Source organism: Ranitomeya imitator, chromosome 2 (genome assembly GCF_032444005.1).
Source record: "Ranitomeya imitator isolate aRanImi1 chromosome 2, aRanImi1.pri, whole genome shotgun sequence".
NCBI classification, from domain to species: domain Eukaryota; kingdom Metazoa; phylum Chordata; class Amphibia; order Anura; family Dendrobatidae; genus Ranitomeya; species Ranitomeya imitator.
The window spans coordinates 247,611,142-247,630,626 of record NC_091283.1 but is presented as its reverse complement, the minus strand read 5'-3'; the positions used below and the strand labels follow the sequence as shown (position 1 = coordinate 247,630,626).

The following is a 19,485-nucleotide window of genomic DNA, read 5'->3' as shown; positions in this document are numbered from 1 at the left end:
GTGCGCACAGAGCAGCCATATAAATCTCCGGCCATTGTGGTCTCATCACCCAACATCTGCTCTTTCTCCTTCTATTCTTGCAGGGGCCGCAGTGGATTTCATCCTAGATCCATAGAACCGAATAGAGGAGCGATGTTCCTTCAGGCTGATGGTAATTGATAGTGATATTTGTCCAACGTCCACATTACCGACTATATCCCACCAGGACTGTAGCAGTGAAAGACCCCAATATCCACAGTTGTCCCTTCTAATGGGGGGAAAGTACCAAAGAAAACCCATCATATCCCGAGAAAGAAGCCCTGTACATGGAGACATTGGCCTCACAACGTTGCTGAACAATATACTACACACCTGTACAATATACTACGTGGCTATGTTATATACTACGTCACTGTGCAATATAGTACGTAGCCTGTGCTATATACTACCTACATATTCTAGAACAGGGGTCCCCAACTCCAGTCCTCAAGGCCCACCAACATGTCATGTTTTCAGGATTTCCTTAGTCTTGCCCAGGTAATAATTGCATCACCTGTGCAATGCAAAGGAAATCCTGAAAACATGACCTGTTGGTGGGCCTTGAGGACTGGAGTTGGGGACCCCTGTTCTAGAATACCCGATACGTTAGAATCGGGCCACTATCTAGTCTATAAAAGCCTCAAACTTGTGTGTGTGAATCAGAGCTGAGATCTAACGTGATAGAAGATTACAGTGCGGGGAAGACGGGAAACCTTCATATAGAGGCCGGTGGGGATGGAGTCAGTGACCGACTCTGGCCAAATCTGTTTCTATAGCCGTAGTAGAAGATGAAGATGTCGTCCTCATCATGAAGTAGTTATTTCTCATGTCGCGTGTAATGAATATCTCCTGCAGTATTACTAATGCCGATTCCAGGGTCGGTAAATGAGACGAGAATTAGCGTTATGGAAGATGAGTCTATGAGAAACGTATTCAGCTGCCGACTCCGAGGAGGAAACTGCTTGTTGTCTGTGGCCTAAATATATAGGATTTATTAGTAGATGTAAAGAAGGAAACTAAATACTGTAAAATAATAAATCTCATATGTTTCCCTTATTATCTCCAGTAATTGTATTATTACACAGGATTCTTATGATGTTACATCGGCTCATCTTCTCATTCAGGTTTCTACAATATCGGATCCTCTCTGTGAAGATCTTCTACAAAAGAAAATTCTCCTGATTTACCCATCAAAGATGGATATGGACAGAGACAAGATGGGGGAGAGGATATTACACCTCACCCTAGAGATCCTCTTCCGACTTACTGGAGAGGTGAGAGATTCTGATGACGTCACATTACATCATTCTTATCTATGGGAATAACAGATGGACAGAACTGGAGAGGTGAGGACTCTGGAAATGTCTGTAGTGAGATTTATTAATGTGTCTCTCCATTACCAGGTTTACACAGTGGTGAAGAAGACCTCTAGTGATCGCTGTCAGGACCCTGTGTCTGAGGGATGGGGAAGACCCCTGAGCCCAATCACGGGGCCTCCACCTCACCCCCTGATCCATGTGGACATCAATGACCAGAAGATCCTAGAACTCATCTACAAGATGATTGAGCTGCTGACTGGAGAGGTGACACTGCTGGGAATGCTGGGACATTATACAGTAACACTATGAAGGGATCGGGGGGATGACGGTATCATTGTATGTGTCAGGTTCCTATAAGGTGTCAGGATGTTGCTGTCTATTTCTCCATGGAGGAGTGGGAGTATTTAGAAGGACACAGAGATCTGTACAAGAACGTCATAATGGAGGTTCCCCAGCCCCTCGCATCTCCAGGTAGTAGACAGGACTAAATACACACGGCCTATAATTATCTGTATGTAAAGAATGAATTCACTTCCTGTATGTGTTTCCTCCAGATCTATCCAGTAAGAGGACAACGCCAGAGAGATGTCCCCGTCCTCTTCTTCTGCCACAGGACTGTAACCAAGAAGATCCCAATGCTCCTCAGGATCATCAGGTAGATGGAGAGAAGGTGTCATCAGAACTCAGACACGTCCGTTTATTTCCGATCCCGGAAAAACCAATACCGGAGATATCAGTGTCCGTGTGTGTAATACTTGCGGCACATGTGTGGCAACCGTGTGCTGCCTCAGTACCACACAGACGGCCGCCTGGGAAGAAGTGCTACTGTAAGCGCTGTTCCCCTGTGACGGGTGCTGAAGACGGCTCTCATCGTTCTCCCCTGCTCTGCCAGCGATCGGCAGGAGCAGAGGAGAATGATGAGAATTATTTTAAAGTCTGAACGATATTAAAGTCCGGATGATGACAGCAGGTGGGGGCCTTAGGGACTATTACTCCCATCATCCGACATTTGCTGCCGCTAATAACAGTGACAGCAGGAGCACATGATCGGGGTCCCCACGTTGTTATTTTTTTTATATATATTTTAATAAATAATAAATTAAAAAAACGGCATCGGGTCCACCGCATTTTTTGCAACCAGCCTTACTAAAGCTCACAGCTGGGGGCTGGTATTCTCCGGCTGTTAAGGGGCTATTGCTTTAGGCCCCCCTCCAGCCTAAAAACAGCAGTCCGCAACTTCCCAGAAAAGGCGCATTTCTTAGATGCGCCAATTGTGGCACTTTGCCCGCGTCTTCCCACTTGCCCTGTAGTGGTGGCAAGTGGGGTTAATATTTGTGGGATTTATGTCACCTTTATATTTTCAGGTGACATCAAGCCCACGGCTTAGTAATAGAGAAGTGTCTATAAGCCACCTATCCATTACTAATCCTATAGTTATATGTAAATAAAGACACAGCAAGAGTAAAGTCCTTTAATTGAAAAAATTACAGACTCCTTTAATAAGTTCAAAGTAAACCATACGTACTGCATTGCCTAATTCCACCAAAGTCCTCGATCTCCTGTAATAAAAGTAAAATAAAAAAACAGCAATATACCATACCTGTCTGTCGTTCTGCCCCATGCTGTAATCCATGTCTGGGTGGCAAATAGTTTTCAGCCTGAAGGGTGCCATGATGAGACCGTCCAGGCTGAAAACTACTGGTGAATGAGCTGCCTCAGTGACTAGTGATGACATCATCACTGGCATTTTCCCACAGTCCTGAGGTCACTGCTGGTCAATGATGCTGTGCTCTTATCAGCTCATTCACCAGTGGTTCTCAGCCTGGATGGTCGCATCTTGGCACCGTCCATGTTGAAAACTAATTATCCCCCAGACATGGATTACGGTGTGGGACAGAACGAGAGACAGGTATGGTATGTTGTTGTTTTGTTATTTTATTTTTATTACAGGAGATCGAGGGCTTCGGTGGAATTAGACGAGGTCGTAAGTATGGTTTAATTGAGAATATTAAATGAGTCTGTCATTTTTTTTCCAATTAAAAGACTTTATTCTTTGCTGTGTCTTTATTTACCATATAACTATAGGATTAGTAATGTAGAGGTGTTTTATAGACACCTCTCCATTACTAAGCTGTGGGCTTGATGTCACCTGACAATACAAAGATGAAATCGACCCCACAAATATTAACCCCTCTTGCCACCGCTACAGGGCAAGTGGGAAGAGCCGGGCAAAGCGCCAGAATTGGCGTATCTAATAGATGTGCCTTTTCTGGGCAGCTGCAGGTTGCTGTTCTTAGGTTGAGTGGCAATATCCATGACCCTTTACCAGCCTGAGAAAAAGGCTAGAGCCACCTGTTATACGGGTTAGTGTCCTACCTACAAGGGGGACAGACAGATCACATGAGGACCTTGTGAGAGCCTTAAGGCAGCAAGGGACTACACCACCGCGCTAGAAGGAAGGCTTATAACTCCACCTGGTAAAGGGGAATCCCAACTCGCTTCCAAGCCAGCCGTATCCTACCTGTACCTGTGATTTGGTGCCATGGACTGTGGCTGCCTGAATTCATCAGTAAACCAGGTAAAGAGACTGCAAACTTGTGTCCTCCGTTTCCTTGCTACACCACCCACCATCTTTATCAATACACTGGAAGCCCTGGGGACCCAGCTTCATCTGTGGGAAGCCATACCATCACTGCTGCCACAACATCTCCCCAGAGGACCCCTTTAAGCAGCGTCGGTCACCCTGACCGAATACCACAGGTGGCATCACGAGCACAAACTTTATTCAATGACCCTTTAAGGACATTCCCTTTGACTTAGGCATCCAGGACCACGGACCGGGTTGCTGCCATTGTGACATCCCCTTTAAGTACCAGACCCAGTACCGAGTACCCCACGGCCCTGGCGGGTGTCCCACACTCACGTGGTGGCACACAGAGGTAGGAAAAATAGGAACACTGTCTCTTTAAATCCTCATTGGTTTATTGTAAGGCAGCATAAACCAAGTTGTGGGGAGAACAAACTTAGAATTTTTGGCTAAAACTGGAGCAAAATAACAAAAAAAAAAAAAAAACTGCAGCACAATCCGTATGTTGTGGGTGGCACCCCGCTCTGGAGCAGCACAGTCTGTATGTTGCGGGTGGCACCCCGCTCTGGAGCAGCACAGTCCGTATGTTGCGGGTGGCACACCGCCCTGGAGCAGGACAGGTTCAGTCTGTGCTTGATGAGCCACAAAGCCTCTGGAGTCCTCTCTCCAGGCTAGCTGATCCCAATCTGCCCGTAGAGCTCGGTTATGTCAACCCATGCACCCCGCTCTGGAGCAGCACAGTCCGTATGTTGCGGGTGGCACCCCGCTCTGGAGCAGGACAGGTTCAGTCTGTGCTTGACGAGCCACAAAGCCTCTGGAGTCCTCTCTCCAGGCTAGCTGATCCCAGACTGCCCGTAGAGCTCGGTTATGTCAACCCAAGCCTGTAACTTCCCCATCATGTGATTGATCACATGATCATGTCCTCACGCAGGTCCTGGCGGGTCTACCAGGGGAGATAAAGTGGACCTTCTCGTACCCGCTCTGTTAAGGTCCACATAAAACCAGCCCTGTTTATGCAACTTAACCCTCACAACACGTAGTGTGCTGGAGAAAAAATGCTCTGGTTTCACACCACTGACGCCGTTAAGCGCAGTGACACATATCTCCTCTATCACCTTACCAGTGACCCTGTCACATTGTGTAGATGGCTGTGAAGGTCTTGGGCTCAGTCTTGTTTTATCCACCAGTATTATATGTCTTATACTTGTGTAATGAGAACGGTAGAGATGGCAGGATTAGAGCTGATCATAGATGTGACTTCTCCATCTGTCGGTGACTTTTATAATATTTATTTCAGGGTGAAGATCTGACCGATATTAATACTACAGAGACATATGTGAGGGGGGATGAGCGGTGTAAAGAGGAGATTCCCACATATGACTACCCAGGTGAGTAGTAACCACTAAATGCAGAGAAGTCACAGATTCTTCTCATCACCGGCTGTGGCTGCTTTATCGAACTAGAACTTTCACCCTGGAAGATCCACCTACCCCCTGAGATTAGAAGACTCTGACCATTACCTGCCCAGATCTGTGAACTACAAAGCCAAATGACAGCGTACGTAGAATGTGCTGACAAGATAGAAATATATTATGATGAGAAAACGGAGGGTAATGATGCTGTTGGCTTCCAAAATCCCTGATATGGGAAGAAGGAAAAAATCAGGGCTTTGAAAAGAGCTGCCAAGTGCTGAGCCAGAAAGTTGGCTATCAAAACAAATGAACGTAAAAAAAGTGCTAAAGTTAGGGTTAGGGCTAGGGTTGGGGCTAAAGTTAAGATTGGGGCTAAAGTTAGGGTTAAAGTTGGAATTAGGGTTTGGATTAGGGTTAGGGTTGGTATTAGGGATAAGGTTGGCATTAGGGTTACGTTTGGGATTAGGGTTAGGTTTGAGGTTAGGGTTGAGATTATGATTAGGGGTGTGTTGGGCTTAGGGATTTGATTAGGGTTAGGGTTGGGATTAGGGTTAGGGGTGTTTTGGCGTTAGGGTTGTGATTAGAGTTATGCCATAGGGTTAGGGGTGTTTTGGGGCTAGGCTTTTGATTAGGGTTTTGGATTGGGTTGGGATTAGCGTTAGGGGTGTGTTGGGGTTATGGTTGGAGTTAGAATTGGGGGGTTTCCACTGTTTAGGTACATCAGGGGGTCTCCAAACGCGACAGTCAATTTTGCGTTCAAAAAGTGAATTGGTGCTCCCTCCCTTCTGAGCTCTGCCATGCGCCCAAACAGTAGTTTACCCCCCATATGGGGTATCAGCGTACTCTGGAATGATTGGACAACAACTTTTGGGGTCCAGTTTCTCCTGTTACCCTTACGAAAATAAAAAAAAATTGGGGGCTAAAAAATGATTTTTGTGGGAAAAAAATGATTTTTTATTTTCATGGCTCTGCGTCAAACTTCTGTGAAGCACTTGGGCATTCAAAATGATCACTACATATCTAGATAAGTTCCTTTGGGGGGTCTAGTTTCCAAAATGGGTTCTCTTGTGGGGGGATTCTACTGTTTAGGTACATCAGGGGCTCTGAAAATGCAGCAATGACACCCGCAGACCATTCCATCAAAGGCGACATAGTATCACTCTACACAGTAAAAGGACCACCCCCCCCATTTAAAACAGTATCCTCAAAAAATAAAATAAATACATCACTGCAGTAATAATATCCTGTAATTCGCCCCTATGGTAATAATATCCCCCATCCTGGGTCCTGTGTGTCCCATACCTGGCTTCAGCCATATGTTCTCCCATCCTGCCCTCATGAGTATCCATTCTGCCCCATATGATCTCCCCATCCTGCCCCATCTGTCTCCATCATATTCATCCTGCCCCATGATCCAATCCTGCCCCCATGTCTTTCATTCTGCCCCGTGTCTCCAATCATGCCCCGTATCTCCATTCTTGCCCCACCTGTCTCCAGTCCTGCCCCCAGTGTGTCCAGCATTCTGCCCCCAGTGTGTCCAGCATTCTGCCCCCAGTGTGTCCAGCATTCTGCCCCCAGTGTGTCCAGCATTCTGCCCCCAGTGTGTCCAGCATTCTGCCCCCAGTGTGTCCAGCATTCTGCCCCCAGTGTGTCCAGCATTCTGCCCCCAGTGTGTCCAGCATTCTGCCCCCAGTGTGTCCAGCATTCTGCCCCCAGTGTGTCCAGCATTCTGCCCCCAGTGTGTCCAGCATTCTTCCCCCAGTGTGTCCAGCATTCTTCCCCCAGTGTGTCCAGCATTCTTCCCCCAGTGTGTCCAGCATTCTGCCCCCAGTGTGTCTAGCATTCAGCCCCGGGCCCCCTAAATCGCTGCTCTCAATATTAAAAAAAAAGAAGTTCTTACCTGACCGCGCTCCTGCGGCGAAAGCGAAGCTCCCTCCACTCAGCTGAAGAGCGCACTTGCCCCGGCAACTGACACTGACGTCAGCCGTCATTTTTTCCTTCCACATTGTTTCAGTTGCTGTGAAGCACGTCAAGGATTAATACACTTCTTGAATGTGGTTTTGAGCACGTTGAGGGGTGCAGTTTTTAGAATGGTGACAAGTTTGCGTATTTTCAGCCATAGAGACCCCTCAAAGTGACTTTAAATGTGATGTGGTCCCTAAAAAAATGGTTTTGTAAATTTTGTTCTAAAAATGAGAAATCGCTGGTGAACTTTTAACCCTTTTAACTTCCTAACCAAAAAAAAAAAAAATTGTTTCCAAAATTGTGCTGCTGTAAAGTAGACATGTGGGAAATGTTATTTATTAACTATTTTTCGTGACATATCTCTCTGATTTAAGGGCATAAAAATTAAAAGTTTGAAAATTGCAAAATTTTAAAAATTTTCACCATATTTCCGTTTTTTTCATAAATAATTGCAAGTAATATCGAAGAAATGTTATGACTAACATGAAGTACAATATGTCACAAAAAAACAGAATCAGCGGGATCCGTTAAGGCGTTCCAGAATTATAACCTCATAAAAGGACAGTGGTCAGAATTGTAAAAATTGGCCCGGTCATTAAGTACCAAATTGGGTCTGTCACTAAGGGGTTAAACTGGTGGGATCTCGTTTATATTCTAAAGCGAAATGTCTAAACAGACAGATTACACCTTTCCTAATATTATGTCTCTGGCTGGTCATCTTATCGCTTGGGTGGTTTTTAGATCCCTGATATCGGATGAATCTCCCTTCTCTCCCTTCTGTGCTGCTGAATGTGTTCATATGGTCCCTACAAGACCAGGTCCCGTCTTTCTGGCCAAACTTCACTTTTATGATCAACAACATTAAATGTGCAGTGAGACCAAGTGTGAATTTCTGCACAATAACAGAGTTTCCCTTTATCCCGACTTTTCAATTTCTTATTAAACCGACTAACTTCATACAAGATTGTGATACACATAATAAACATCACACCGGTGCCATGATATATCTCTGAGTTGTGCATGGCTGATGGCTGTAATATACAGCGGGTGCGGAAAGTATTCAGAAGAAGACTTTACATTTTTCATTGTTTCATTGCAGCCATTTGGAAATTCAAAAAAGTTAATTTTTTCTCATTAATGTACAATCTGCACCCCATCTTGACTGGAAAAAAACAAAAATGTAGTAATTTTTGCAAATTTATTTAAAAAGAAAAACTGAAATATCACATGGTCATAAGTATTCAGACCCTTTGCTCAGTATTAACCCTTTTGAGCTAGTACAGCCTTGAGACTTCTTGGGAATGATGCAACAAGTTTTTCACCCCTGGAGAAATTTGGGGATTCTCGGCCATTCTTCCTTGCAGATCCTCTCCAGTTCTGTCAGGTTGGATGGAGAACGTTGATGGACAGCCATTTTCAGGTCTCTCCATAGATGCTCAATTGGGTTTAGGTCAGGGCTCTAGCTGGGCCGGTCAAGAATGGTCACAGAGTTGTTCTGAAGCCACTCCTCTGTTATTTTAGCTGTGTGCTTAGGGTCATTGTCTTGGTGGAAGGTGAACCTTCAGCCAAGTCTGAGGTCCAGAGCACTCTGGAAGAGGTTTTCATCCAGGATATCTCTGTACTTGCCCGCATTCATGTTTCCTTCAATGACAACCAGTCGTCCTGTCCCTACAGCTGAAAAACACCCCCATAGCATGATGCTGCCACCACCATGTATGAATGTTGGGATTGTATTGGGCAGGTGATGAGCAGTGATACCGCTGAGAATTATCACCAAAAAGGTCTATCTTCATCTCATCAGAGCAGAGAATCTTATTTCTCATAGTCTGGGAGACCTTCATGTGCTGTTAGCAAACTCTATGCGGCTTTCATATGCCTTGCACTGAGGAGAGGCTTCCGTCAGGCTACTCTGCCATAAAGGCCCGACTGGTGGAGGCTGCAGTGATAGTTGAGTTTGTGGAACTTTCTCCCATCTCCCTACTGCATCTCTGGAGCTCGGTCACAGTGATCTTGGGGTTCTTCTTTACCTCTCTCACCAATTGCTCAGTTTGGCTGGACGACCAGGTCTAGGAAGACTTCTGTTGGTCCTAAACTTCTTCCATTTAGGCTGTGTGCACACGTTGCGTTTTTTTCGCGGTTTTTTCACGGTTTTTCCCAATAAAAACGCTATAAAACCGCAAAAAAAACGCATACAATAAGCATCCCATCATTTAGAATGAATTCCGCATGTTTTGTGCACATGATGCGTTTTTTTCCGCGAAAAAAACGCATTGCGGTAAAAAACGCAGCATGTTCATTAATTTTGCATTTTTTTTGCGGATTTCCCACTACAAAATGCATTGGGAAGTGTCCGGAAAAAACCGCGGCAAAACCGCGGCAAAAACGCGTCAAAACCGCGGCAAAATCACGGCAAAAACGCATGCGGTTTTCTTGCAGATTTCTTGCAGAAAATGTCCAGTTTTTCTCAGGAATTTTCTGCGAGAAATCCTGAACGTGTGCACATAGCCTTAAGGATTATGGAGGCCACTGTGCTCTTAGGAATGTTGAGTACTGCAGAAATTCTGCTGTAACCTTGGCCAGATCTGTGCCTTGCCACAATTCTGTCTCTGAGCTCCTTGGCCAGTTCCATTGACCTCATGATTCTCATTTGGTCTGACTTGGACTGTGAGCTGTGAGGTCTTATATAGACAGGTGTGTGCCTTTCCAAATCAAGTCCTATCAGTTTAACCCCTTAACAACATCGGGAGTAATAGTGCGCTGAAGTCGGACTCCCTCCCTTTGTTTTGAACAGCTGACATGTGCCCGCAATAGCCAAGGGTGGAATAAAGATCCACCCACGGCTATTAACCAGTTAAATGCCGCTGTCAAACTCTGAAGTGGCATTTAAATTTCACTTATGGCAATCACGAAGGAAATACGCAAACCGGTGACCCCCGTCACATGATCGTGGGTCACCGATGTGTTGGCATGACAACCTGAGTTCTCCTGGAGACCTCTATGGTTGTCAGTGCTGGCTTCCTGTGAGCGCAACCCAGTGGTCGGCGCTCATAGCAAGTGAGTAAATCTGCTATATACAGGCCATCTGAACATCGCCTCTATGTAGCAGAGCCGATCGGGTTGTGGCAGCTTCTAGTCTCTTATGAAGACTATTGATGCATGCCAAAAGTAAAACAAAAATGTTTTTAAATATATAAAAATAAAAAATATAAAAATGCAAATCACCCCCTTTCGCCCCATTCAAAATAAAACAATAAAAATAAAATCAAACATACACATATTTGATATCGTCGCATTCAGAATTGCCCGATCTATCAATAAAAAAAGGATTAACCTGATTGCTAAACGGAATAGGGAGAAAAAAGTAAAATTGCCAGAATTACTTGTTTTGGTCACCGCGACATTGCATTAAAATGCAATAATGGGCGATCGAAAGATCGTATCTGCACCAACATGGTGTCATTAAAAAACAACAGCTCGGCGCACAAAAAATAAGCCCTCCCCCGACCCGATATCGCGAAAAATGAGACGCTACGGGTATCGGAAAATGGCTCAAATTTTCTTCTTTTTTTTTTAAGAAAGTTTGTTTTGGTTTGCTTTTTTTTTTCACCACATAGATGAAAAAGAACCTAGACATGTTTGGTGTCTATGAACTCATAATGACCCGGAGAATCAAAAAACAGGTGTGAGATTGCATTTTTTTTTTTTTTAAATTTGACCACACTTGTAATTTTTCCCCATTTTCTAGTACACAACATGGTCAAATCAATGGTGTCATTCAAAAGTACAACTCGTCCCGCAAAAACAAGTCCTCACATGGCCGTATTGATGGAAAAATAAAAAAGTTATCTCTCTGAGAAGAAGGGGAGTGAAAAACGAAAAGGCTAAACTGAAAAAGGCTCCGGGGGTTAATTAAACCCAGCTGGCCTCCAATGAAGGAGTAGAGCCATCTCAAGGAAGATCACAAGGAAATGCACAGGGTGTGACTGATATATGAGTGTATGAGCAAAGGGTCTGAATACTTATGACCATGTGATATTTCAGTTTTTCTTTTTTTATTAAATTTGCAAAAATTTCTACGTTTCTCATTTTTTTCAGTCAAGATGGGGTGCAGCGTGTACATTTAATGAGAGAAAAATGAACTTTTTTAAATTTACCAAATGGCTGCAATGAAACAAAGAATGAAAAATGTAAAGGGGTCTGAATACTTTCTGTACCCACCATAAATTTGTTCCCGCCTGCTGGAGATGTGTTGGCTCCAGCCCTGGTTTCATGGATTCACTCCACCTCATAAATTACATTGTTTCTGATCCCAAGAAATTCAGATTACTGCACAATCTCTCCTGAAATGGGGAGCAATATTATTTCCTCTAATCTTCTGGTCAGGACTCATAGTAGCTCCAATGGTCCACCATAAATGAGTGCAACACCGGTTTAGTGTTGGAGTTCTCCCCTCATACATATGTTGTTGTTGAGGATGTAACTTTTTTTTACATTTTTTGTTACATGTTCATTCTGTATGATAGTTTGATTGTGGTGGGATCGGCCTGCCTCACTTATCTGAGTCTAACTCCCTGGTAGTGTTTAGAAAAAGGTTTCATTTACCAAATGCCTGAGATCTAAATTTAAGATCCCTCAGCTCTGCACTATTATAAGAAAGTTCTATTTAAATTTCTAATATTTCTTCTTGACATTTATCTGACAGAAAATATTGGTCCATACGTTAGTTTATATTGCTTAGAGCCACCAAGTCCCATACCGATAGTTTATATTGCTTAGAGCCACCAAGTCCCATACCGATAGCTTATATTGCTTAGAGCCACCAAGTCCCATACCGATAGCTTATATTGCTTAGAGCCACCGAGTCCCATACTCCAATTACTCCAGAGAAGTTTCACCACTACTCATTTTTTTCCTGAGGATGATTGTTCAGCTTGATCATTTCAGTAGATGTGTTATTGTCTATATTCACAGTTTTGCCCATTACCCTTTAACTTCTTTAACCCCTCTACATGGATTTGGTCTTACACAGAGACCCATAGGCTTGAAGCCCAGTGTTACCTGCTGTTCTGTGGAGTAAGATGGGAGGAAAAATACACAGATAGGCGTGTCAGAACCAAGAGGCCAGAGAAAATACTAACTCAGGAGACATAAGAGTAGTCAGTAAACAGGCTGGAGTCACAACAGGAAACAAATACAGAAGCCGGGAGCTGAGCACAGAGGACTGAACTAGAGAAGATCAAGGCTGTATCTGGCAGCTTCTGGCAATGTGCTTCAAACTGTAGTAAGGTGTGGTGCTTTCGAAGTCCAACTCTGTTTGCCCAAGGAGTTTGCAATCTCAGGCGGACATATTGCATATTATTATTATTATTTATTGTTATAGCGCCATTTATTCCATGGCGCTTTACATGTGAGTAGAGGTATACATAATAAAAACAAGTACAATAATCTTAAACAATACAAGTCATAACTGGTACAGGAGGAGTGAGGACCCTGCCCGTGAAGGCTCACAATCTACATGGGATGGGTGAGAATACAGTAGGTGAGGATAGAGCTGGTCATGCAACGGTTTGGTCGATCGGTGGTTACTGCAGATTATAGTCTTGTTGGAAGAGGTGGGTCTTCAGGTTCTTTTTTAAGGTTTCCATGGTAGGCGAGAGTCTGATATGTTGTGGTAGAGAGTTCCAGAGTAGGGGTGATGCGCGAGAGAAATCTTGTATGCGATTGTGGGAAGAGGAGATAAGAGGGGAATAGAGAAGGAGATCTTGTGAGGATCAGAGGTTGCGTGCAGGAAAGTACCGGGAGGCCTGGTCACAGATGTATGGAGGAGACAGGTTGTGGATGGTTTTGTATGTCAGTGTATGGTATGGCATATGCTTTGGCATTGTCCCAGATTGTCCTCCTATTGGACTGTAGTGTTGAACTGCATTGGAGTGGTGTATGGGTACGTTATTCCTAGGGATACGTTGATATGTATATTAGGGTAAATATTAACTGACAATACAACTAAAATTGTAATTGCAAGATTGTTTATTGCAAGGAAACTGATTGCAAAATATTGGATTAGAGAGGAGGCTCCGTCCAGACGTGAATTCATTGCTCAAATGAACCACATAACTGAGCTTGAGAAAAGCATTTACACCAGGAGGGATGAGCTAGATTTCTTCCATAAATGATGGCAGCCGTGGTTGGATAGGATTAATGTTATACCAGTATATAGTATAGAGTACAACTTATGGCAAACTGGAACTCTGTTTGATATTGACAACTACGGACGAATTATTGTTTGCTCCTGATATGGCCTCTATGGGGGGTTAATTTACTGTAAAACATAAAATGAGTATGAACATGTGATCTGTTGTAAATCTTGTTAACGTTAATACAACTTTATCTGATTAAAAAATGTTTGGTGCTTTCCAAATGGCTAAAACAGGGAGCAGATTACTGCAGCTTACAGCACACACACTCAGAGTAGATAAAAGGAGTGGCTCACTGTTAGTATTCACAGGTGCTCTGGAAAATATCAAATAGTCTCAAGAAAAAATCCGGCACACTGTTTTCAAGTCAAAAAATGAAGATCAATTAATTGGAGATATATACAAATCTTCTCTTTCAAATTAGCAGTATCGCACAACATAAGGACCATTGAGGTATGTGACATTGGTATCAAAATTCAACGTTTCGGCTATATTATAAGCCTTTATCAAGAGATACCCGAAGCAGTGAGTCCGTTGCTTGCTAAGGTCCGAAGTGCGGACTCACTGCTTCGGGTATCTCTTGATAAAGGCTTATAATATAGCCGAAACGTTGAATTTTGATACCAATGTCCCATACCTCAATGGTCCTTATGTTGTGTGATACTGCTAATTTGAAAGAGAAGATTTGTATATATCTCCAATAAATTGATCTTCATTTTTTGACTTGAAAAGAGTGTGCCGGATTTTTTCTTGAGCACACACACCCATACTGCCAGACTGGATGGTACTACAGATACCAGGCACCCTAATCTTAGTGGGTGGGAGGAGCCTACACCGCCAAGAGCTTCTGCTTCAAACACCACCTCTGTTACCAGCATTGCCTTCAGAATGAGTAAGGCAGCGTCTGGTGTCCAAAGCAGACATTGCAGGAGCAGATACCAGAGGAGAGGGGGCACACCATTTGCAGAATTCCTAATATGACAAAATTGCAGAAAACCAGAGCAGATGAAATCCCTTTAACCCCTTTTTGACCTCAGACGGGATAGTACATCCGAGGTCAGAACCCCCGCTGTGATGTGGCCTCCGGCGGTGAGCCCACATCAAATCCTGTTCAAAACAGCTGACATGTGCTCGCAATAGCGGGGGGTGGATTCACGATCCACCCACCACTATTAACTAGTTAAATGCTACTGTCAAACGCTGACAGCGGCATTTAACTAGCGCTTCTGGCCGTCGGGTCTAAAATGCGTGCATTGCTGACCCCCGTTACGTGATCGGGAGTCAGCGATGCATCGGCATGACAACCAGATGTCTCTTGATGACCTCTATGGCTGTTGATGCCTGATTACTGTGAGCGCCACCCTGTGGTCAGCACTCATAGCAATGCAGTAAATCTACTACATAGGAGCTATCTGAGCATCGCTCCTATGTAGCAGAGCCGATCAGGCTATGCTAGCTTCTAGCCTCCCATGGAGGCTATTGAAGCATGGCAAAAGTAAAAAAAATGTTTTAAAAAATCTGAATAAAATATAAAAGTTTGAAATCACTCCCCTTTCCCCCCATTCAAAATAAAACAAAAAAAATCAAATATACACATATTTCGTATCTCCACATTCAGAATCGCTCGATCTATCAATAAAAAAATTAACCTGATCGCTAAACGGCGTAGCGAGAAAAAAAGTTGAAACGTCAGAATTACGATTTTTTTGGTCACAGCCACATTGCATTAAAATGCAATAACGGGCGATCAAAAGAACGTATCTGCACCAAAATGGTAGCATTAAAAATGTCAGCTCAGCACGCAAAAAATAAGCCTTCACCCAACCCTAGATCACGAAAAATGGAGACGCTATGGGTATCGGAAAAGTGCGCAATTTTTTTTTAGCAAAAATTTTTGGTATTTTTTTTACCACTTAGATAAATAACCTAGACATGTTTGGTGTCTATGAACTCGTACTGACCTGGAAAATCATAATAGCAGGTCAGTTTTAGCATTTAGTGAACCTAGCAAAAAAAGCCAAACAAAAAACAAGCGTGGGATTTCACTTTTTTGCAATTTCACCACACTTGGGATTTTTTTCCCGTTTTCTAGTACACAACATGCTAAAACCAATAATGTCGTTCAAAAGTGCAACTCGTCCTGCAAAAAAATAAGCCCTCACATGGCCATATTGACGGAAAAATAAAAAAAGGTATGGCTCTGGGAAGGAGGAGAGCGAAAAACGAAAACGCAAAACGAAAAAAAGCTGGGGTCATGAAGGGGTTAAAATGACTCCATTTTGTAAATTATAGCCCTCAAAAAATTATAGGAATAGTGACTATTTTGACTCCACTTGCAGTTTCCAGATATTAGCACGCGCAGTGAATGTTGGAAAGTGAAAATTGCAAATATCCCAAGTTATTACATAACACATAGTGCCCAGATTGTGCTCCAGGAGATATACATGCCATACAATAAGCGATTTCTTCTCACTATAGTAATGCCAAAAGCATCGATGCTTAATGTGGTTTGAGCACAGTCTAGTAAACTGTAAACTGTCATTGTCTTGGTGAATAATTCGATAATTTTGCATAACTTGCCATTTTTACAGACCATTTAAGTAGAAATGGTCAAAAATATAGAATTCAAAGATATTTTATTCTAAAATAATAATTGGTTTTATTCTTGGCAGATAACTGTACCAGAAGATCAGCAGGACAGCTGACATCTTCAATGTTTAAATCAGATAATCTTGAGATCCCACAGGATACAATTGAAGTGAATGCCATTACTCCAAATATACCATCATCCCTTCACAGCAAAGATCTGTCATCTGATCCTGTGGAACAGATCCTGTCTTCTGATTCATTACCGACTACTAAGGAAAATCAAAGTCACAAAATAAGCATTAAAAAACAAACTGCTCCTAAAGCAATGAAGACATTTTCATTTTCAGAATATGGAAATAGTTTTCCCCTAGAAAAGTCCTTTCTCAAACAACAAAACCTTCACAAAGCAGAAAATAAAATTTCTTGTTCCAAGTGTGGGAGATGTTTTAACCAGAAATCAGATTTTGTCAGTCACCAGAGAATTCACACAGAGAAGAAGCCATTTTCATGTTCAGAATGTGGAAAATGTTTTATTCGGAAAGCGCAGCTTGTTACCCACCAAAGAACTCACACAGGAGAGAAGCCTTTTTCTTGTTCAGAATGTGGGAAATGTTTTACAGATAAAAAAGTTCTTATCAGACATCATATGTCTCACACTGGAGAGAAGCCTTTTTCCTGCTCAGAATGTGGGAAATGTTTTAACAGGAAAGCGCATCTTGTTAGCCACCAGAAAACCCACACAGGAGAGAAGCATTTTTCCTGCTCAGAATGTGGGAAATGTTTTAACAGGAAAGCGCATCTTGTTAGCCACCAGAAAACCCACACAGGAGAGAAGCCTTTTTCCTGCTCAGAATGTGGGAAATGTTTTAACCAGAAAGCGCATCTTGTTAGCCACCAGAAAACCCACACAGGAGAGAAGCCTTTTTCCTGCTCAGAATGTGGGAAATGTTTTAACCAGAAAGCACATCTTGTTGGCCACCAGAAAACCCACACAGGGGAGAAGCCTTTTTCATGTTCAGAATGTGGGAAATGTTTTAACAGGAAGATGAATCTTGATATCCACCAAAGAACACACACAGGGGAGAAGCCATTTTCATGTTCATATTGTGGAAAATGTTTTGTGAAGAAACCATCTCTTTCTAGCCACCAAAGAATTCACACAGGGGAGAAGCTTTTTTTATGTTCTTAATTGTGTTTACATAGTCACATACAAGTGCTTCTCACTAAGAATATTATCAAAAAGTTAATTTATTCCAGTTCTTAAATGCAAAAAGTGAAACTCTTATATATTATATAGAGTCATTACAGAGTCATATATCTCAAGTGTTTATTTCTGTTGATGACTAGATCCTACAGCCAATGAAAACCCAAAAGTCATTATGTCAGTAAATTAGAATAAAAACACCTGGAACGGCTTCCTAAACATTTTAAAAAGGTCCTTTGGTCTGTTTCAGTAGGCTCCACAATCATGAGGAAGACTGCTGACTGGACAGATGTCTAAAAGGCAGTCATTGACACTCCAGAAGGAGGGTAAGCCACTGTAAAATATTAGTATTTCAATAATAATTAAAAAATATAGTTTACTTAACATATGCAGGTTCTAACTAGCAAATAGATACTCTGGATAGTGAGGGACTGAGTTATTCTGAGGATTGTGGCCGCTACATCTGTTCTCTGTTTGTCAGAACTATAGGGCTTTTGTCAGAACTGTGGCTATTTGGAGATAATAAATGGTTCTTAAAGGTCACAGCCTATATGCTTAAGCATTTCAAAATGAGGTAATGTACAAAAAACTGATATTCATATTCCGCAAGTTACTAGTGTTCTTCTAATATGGTAGAGGCTATGAACATAGCAGCAGATCACCATATTTGGTTATGAGACAGGAAAAATAGATCCAATGTAATTCTATGGGTCAAAATAGTATATAAGCTGACCTAACTCCTGTTCCTTTTACTAGGCACTGCTCCTAATGGCCAGTTTCCTACTCCACACTGATGAGGGGCAAATACCCCGAAACAGCTGTCTGTGGATGGATACCATGTTTTGGCATAGGTGGTTTTCCTTTTTGGATGCTGCCCTTCCCGTGGTTGTTCCTTCCCGGTGAAAGACCTGGCTATTTATTGCTTGCGTTGAGAAACACGTGATGGTGTCTCTGCGGCTTTTCTACATGCACTAACTCCTGTTCAGACAGATCTCTCATACTTTAAGAATCTCCAACCCAGACCACATCATACTTCAAGACCATATGTAAGAACCAATGAATGCTTGTTTTCTCTTCTATAATCTAATACTTACTACGTGCTATGAACTTACTATTCTTCATTTTTGTCATCACTTTTTGAATGAACATTAAACAAGATTTGTTTTATCCACACAATTCAATATTGCTTTCCTTTCTATCTTCACTGTGCTCCTACTTAAAAAAGTAAGAAACTGTTATTTTCTCTAACATTTTGGCGAGCCCGGCCAAATCTGATTTTTGTGCTATTTTTGTGAAATCCTTTCCCTTGTACACGGAGGTGGAGAGCTCTGCTAAACACCTGTTGTTCAAGGTGCAGGAATTCTGCTATTTCATGTCACAAGGATCAGACAGAGCCTACAGACAGTGAGGATTCGTGTCTCCAACCATAAAGAGCTGGATGTGTCCAATGACGGAGGTCTGAGGATTTCAGTAAAGACACAGAGGACCATCCATTGATGGTTGAATCAATCCAGGAGAGGAAAAGATATTCCACAGGTGAGAAAATGGATTTCATTCATGATTATTCTAAGAAAAGTAATATAGAGTTTAAGTTTGTTCATAGCCATACAGATTCACAATTATGGTCTAGTTTTTATAGCCAATGTGAAGCAGTGAATCTTAAGATTGAACAGAGGTTTTTCAGTAAAAAAAAGTTACAGAGAAAGCTTCAAAATGTCATGTACATGGTCCGAGTGTACAATTATTTAGTCTTTGCGAAAACTGAAACACAAACGCATAAAGCATGTACTATCACACAAGAGATCGGTCATACTGACACACAAGGTGACACACAAGAGTCTGACGGGGATTACTTTGATTGTCCACATTGTTTTGTATTTGTCAGAACATAATGAAAAATTGGAAAATCAAATCGATTCTCGAACAGAATTATTGTCCAAATTGCACCAAGATATAAAAAAGGTTTCTGTTCTTACAAGATCAAACAAACATGAAGACAATGCCACCACATCATTTGTACCAAACACACAAAATCCAGATGTTTCAGTAGAAGATTTACAGGCAGATGAACTACAATGGAAGACATTACATGACAGAGCAGCACAAATTGAAAATACACGATCAGTTAATGAAAATTGTAAAAGATATTCCAAACTACAATGACAAGATGGATGCCTTTTATAATGCGGGAAAGATA

The 19,485-nt window shown here is 42.4% G+C and overlaps 1 protein-coding gene across 3 annotated transcripts; it reads left to right on the top strand.

Annotated features, from left to right (window-relative positions):
- Nucleotides 1-6: 6 nt before the first annotated feature.
- On the top strand, nucleotides 7-18,464 carry LOC138662903 (zinc finger protein OZF-like). 3 transcript variants are annotated; one of them, XM_069748902.1, is made up of 7 exons: nucleotides 7-151; nucleotides 1,143-1,292; nucleotides 1,422-1,601; nucleotides 1,685-1,808; nucleotides 1,892-1,992; nucleotides 5,222-5,312; nucleotides 16,168-18,464. In XM_069748902.1, exons 1-7 carry the CDS (start codon nucleotides 149-151, stop codon nucleotides 17,271-17,273), a joined length of 1,755 nt encoding a protein of 584 aa, XP_069605003.1. In that variant the 5' UTR covers nucleotides 7-148; the 3' UTR covers nucleotides 17,274-18,464. The 3 variants fall into 3 exon arrangements, with proteins under 3 accessions (XP_069605003.1, XP_069605005.1, XP_069605004.1); XM_069748904.1 differs by having other exon boundaries at nucleotides 25-151; nucleotides 1,557-1,601; XM_069748903.1 differs by having other exon boundaries at nucleotides 25-151; nucleotides 1,554-1,601.
- The last annotated feature ends 1,021 nt before the right edge of the window (nucleotides 18,465-19,485 follow it).

Excerpts from the sequence above, each read along its gene's own strand:
- LOC138662903 (XM_069748902.1), top strand. Across the intron at positions 1,602-1,684 it reads TTGAGCTGCTGACTGGAGAG|GTTCCTATAAGGTGTCAGGA; the intron begins GTGACACTGCTG and ends TGTATGTGTCAG. Across the intron at positions 1,809-1,891 it reads CCAGCCCCTCGCATCTCCAG|ATCTATCCAGTAAGAGGACA; the intron begins GTAGTAGACAGG and ends TGTTTCCTCCAG.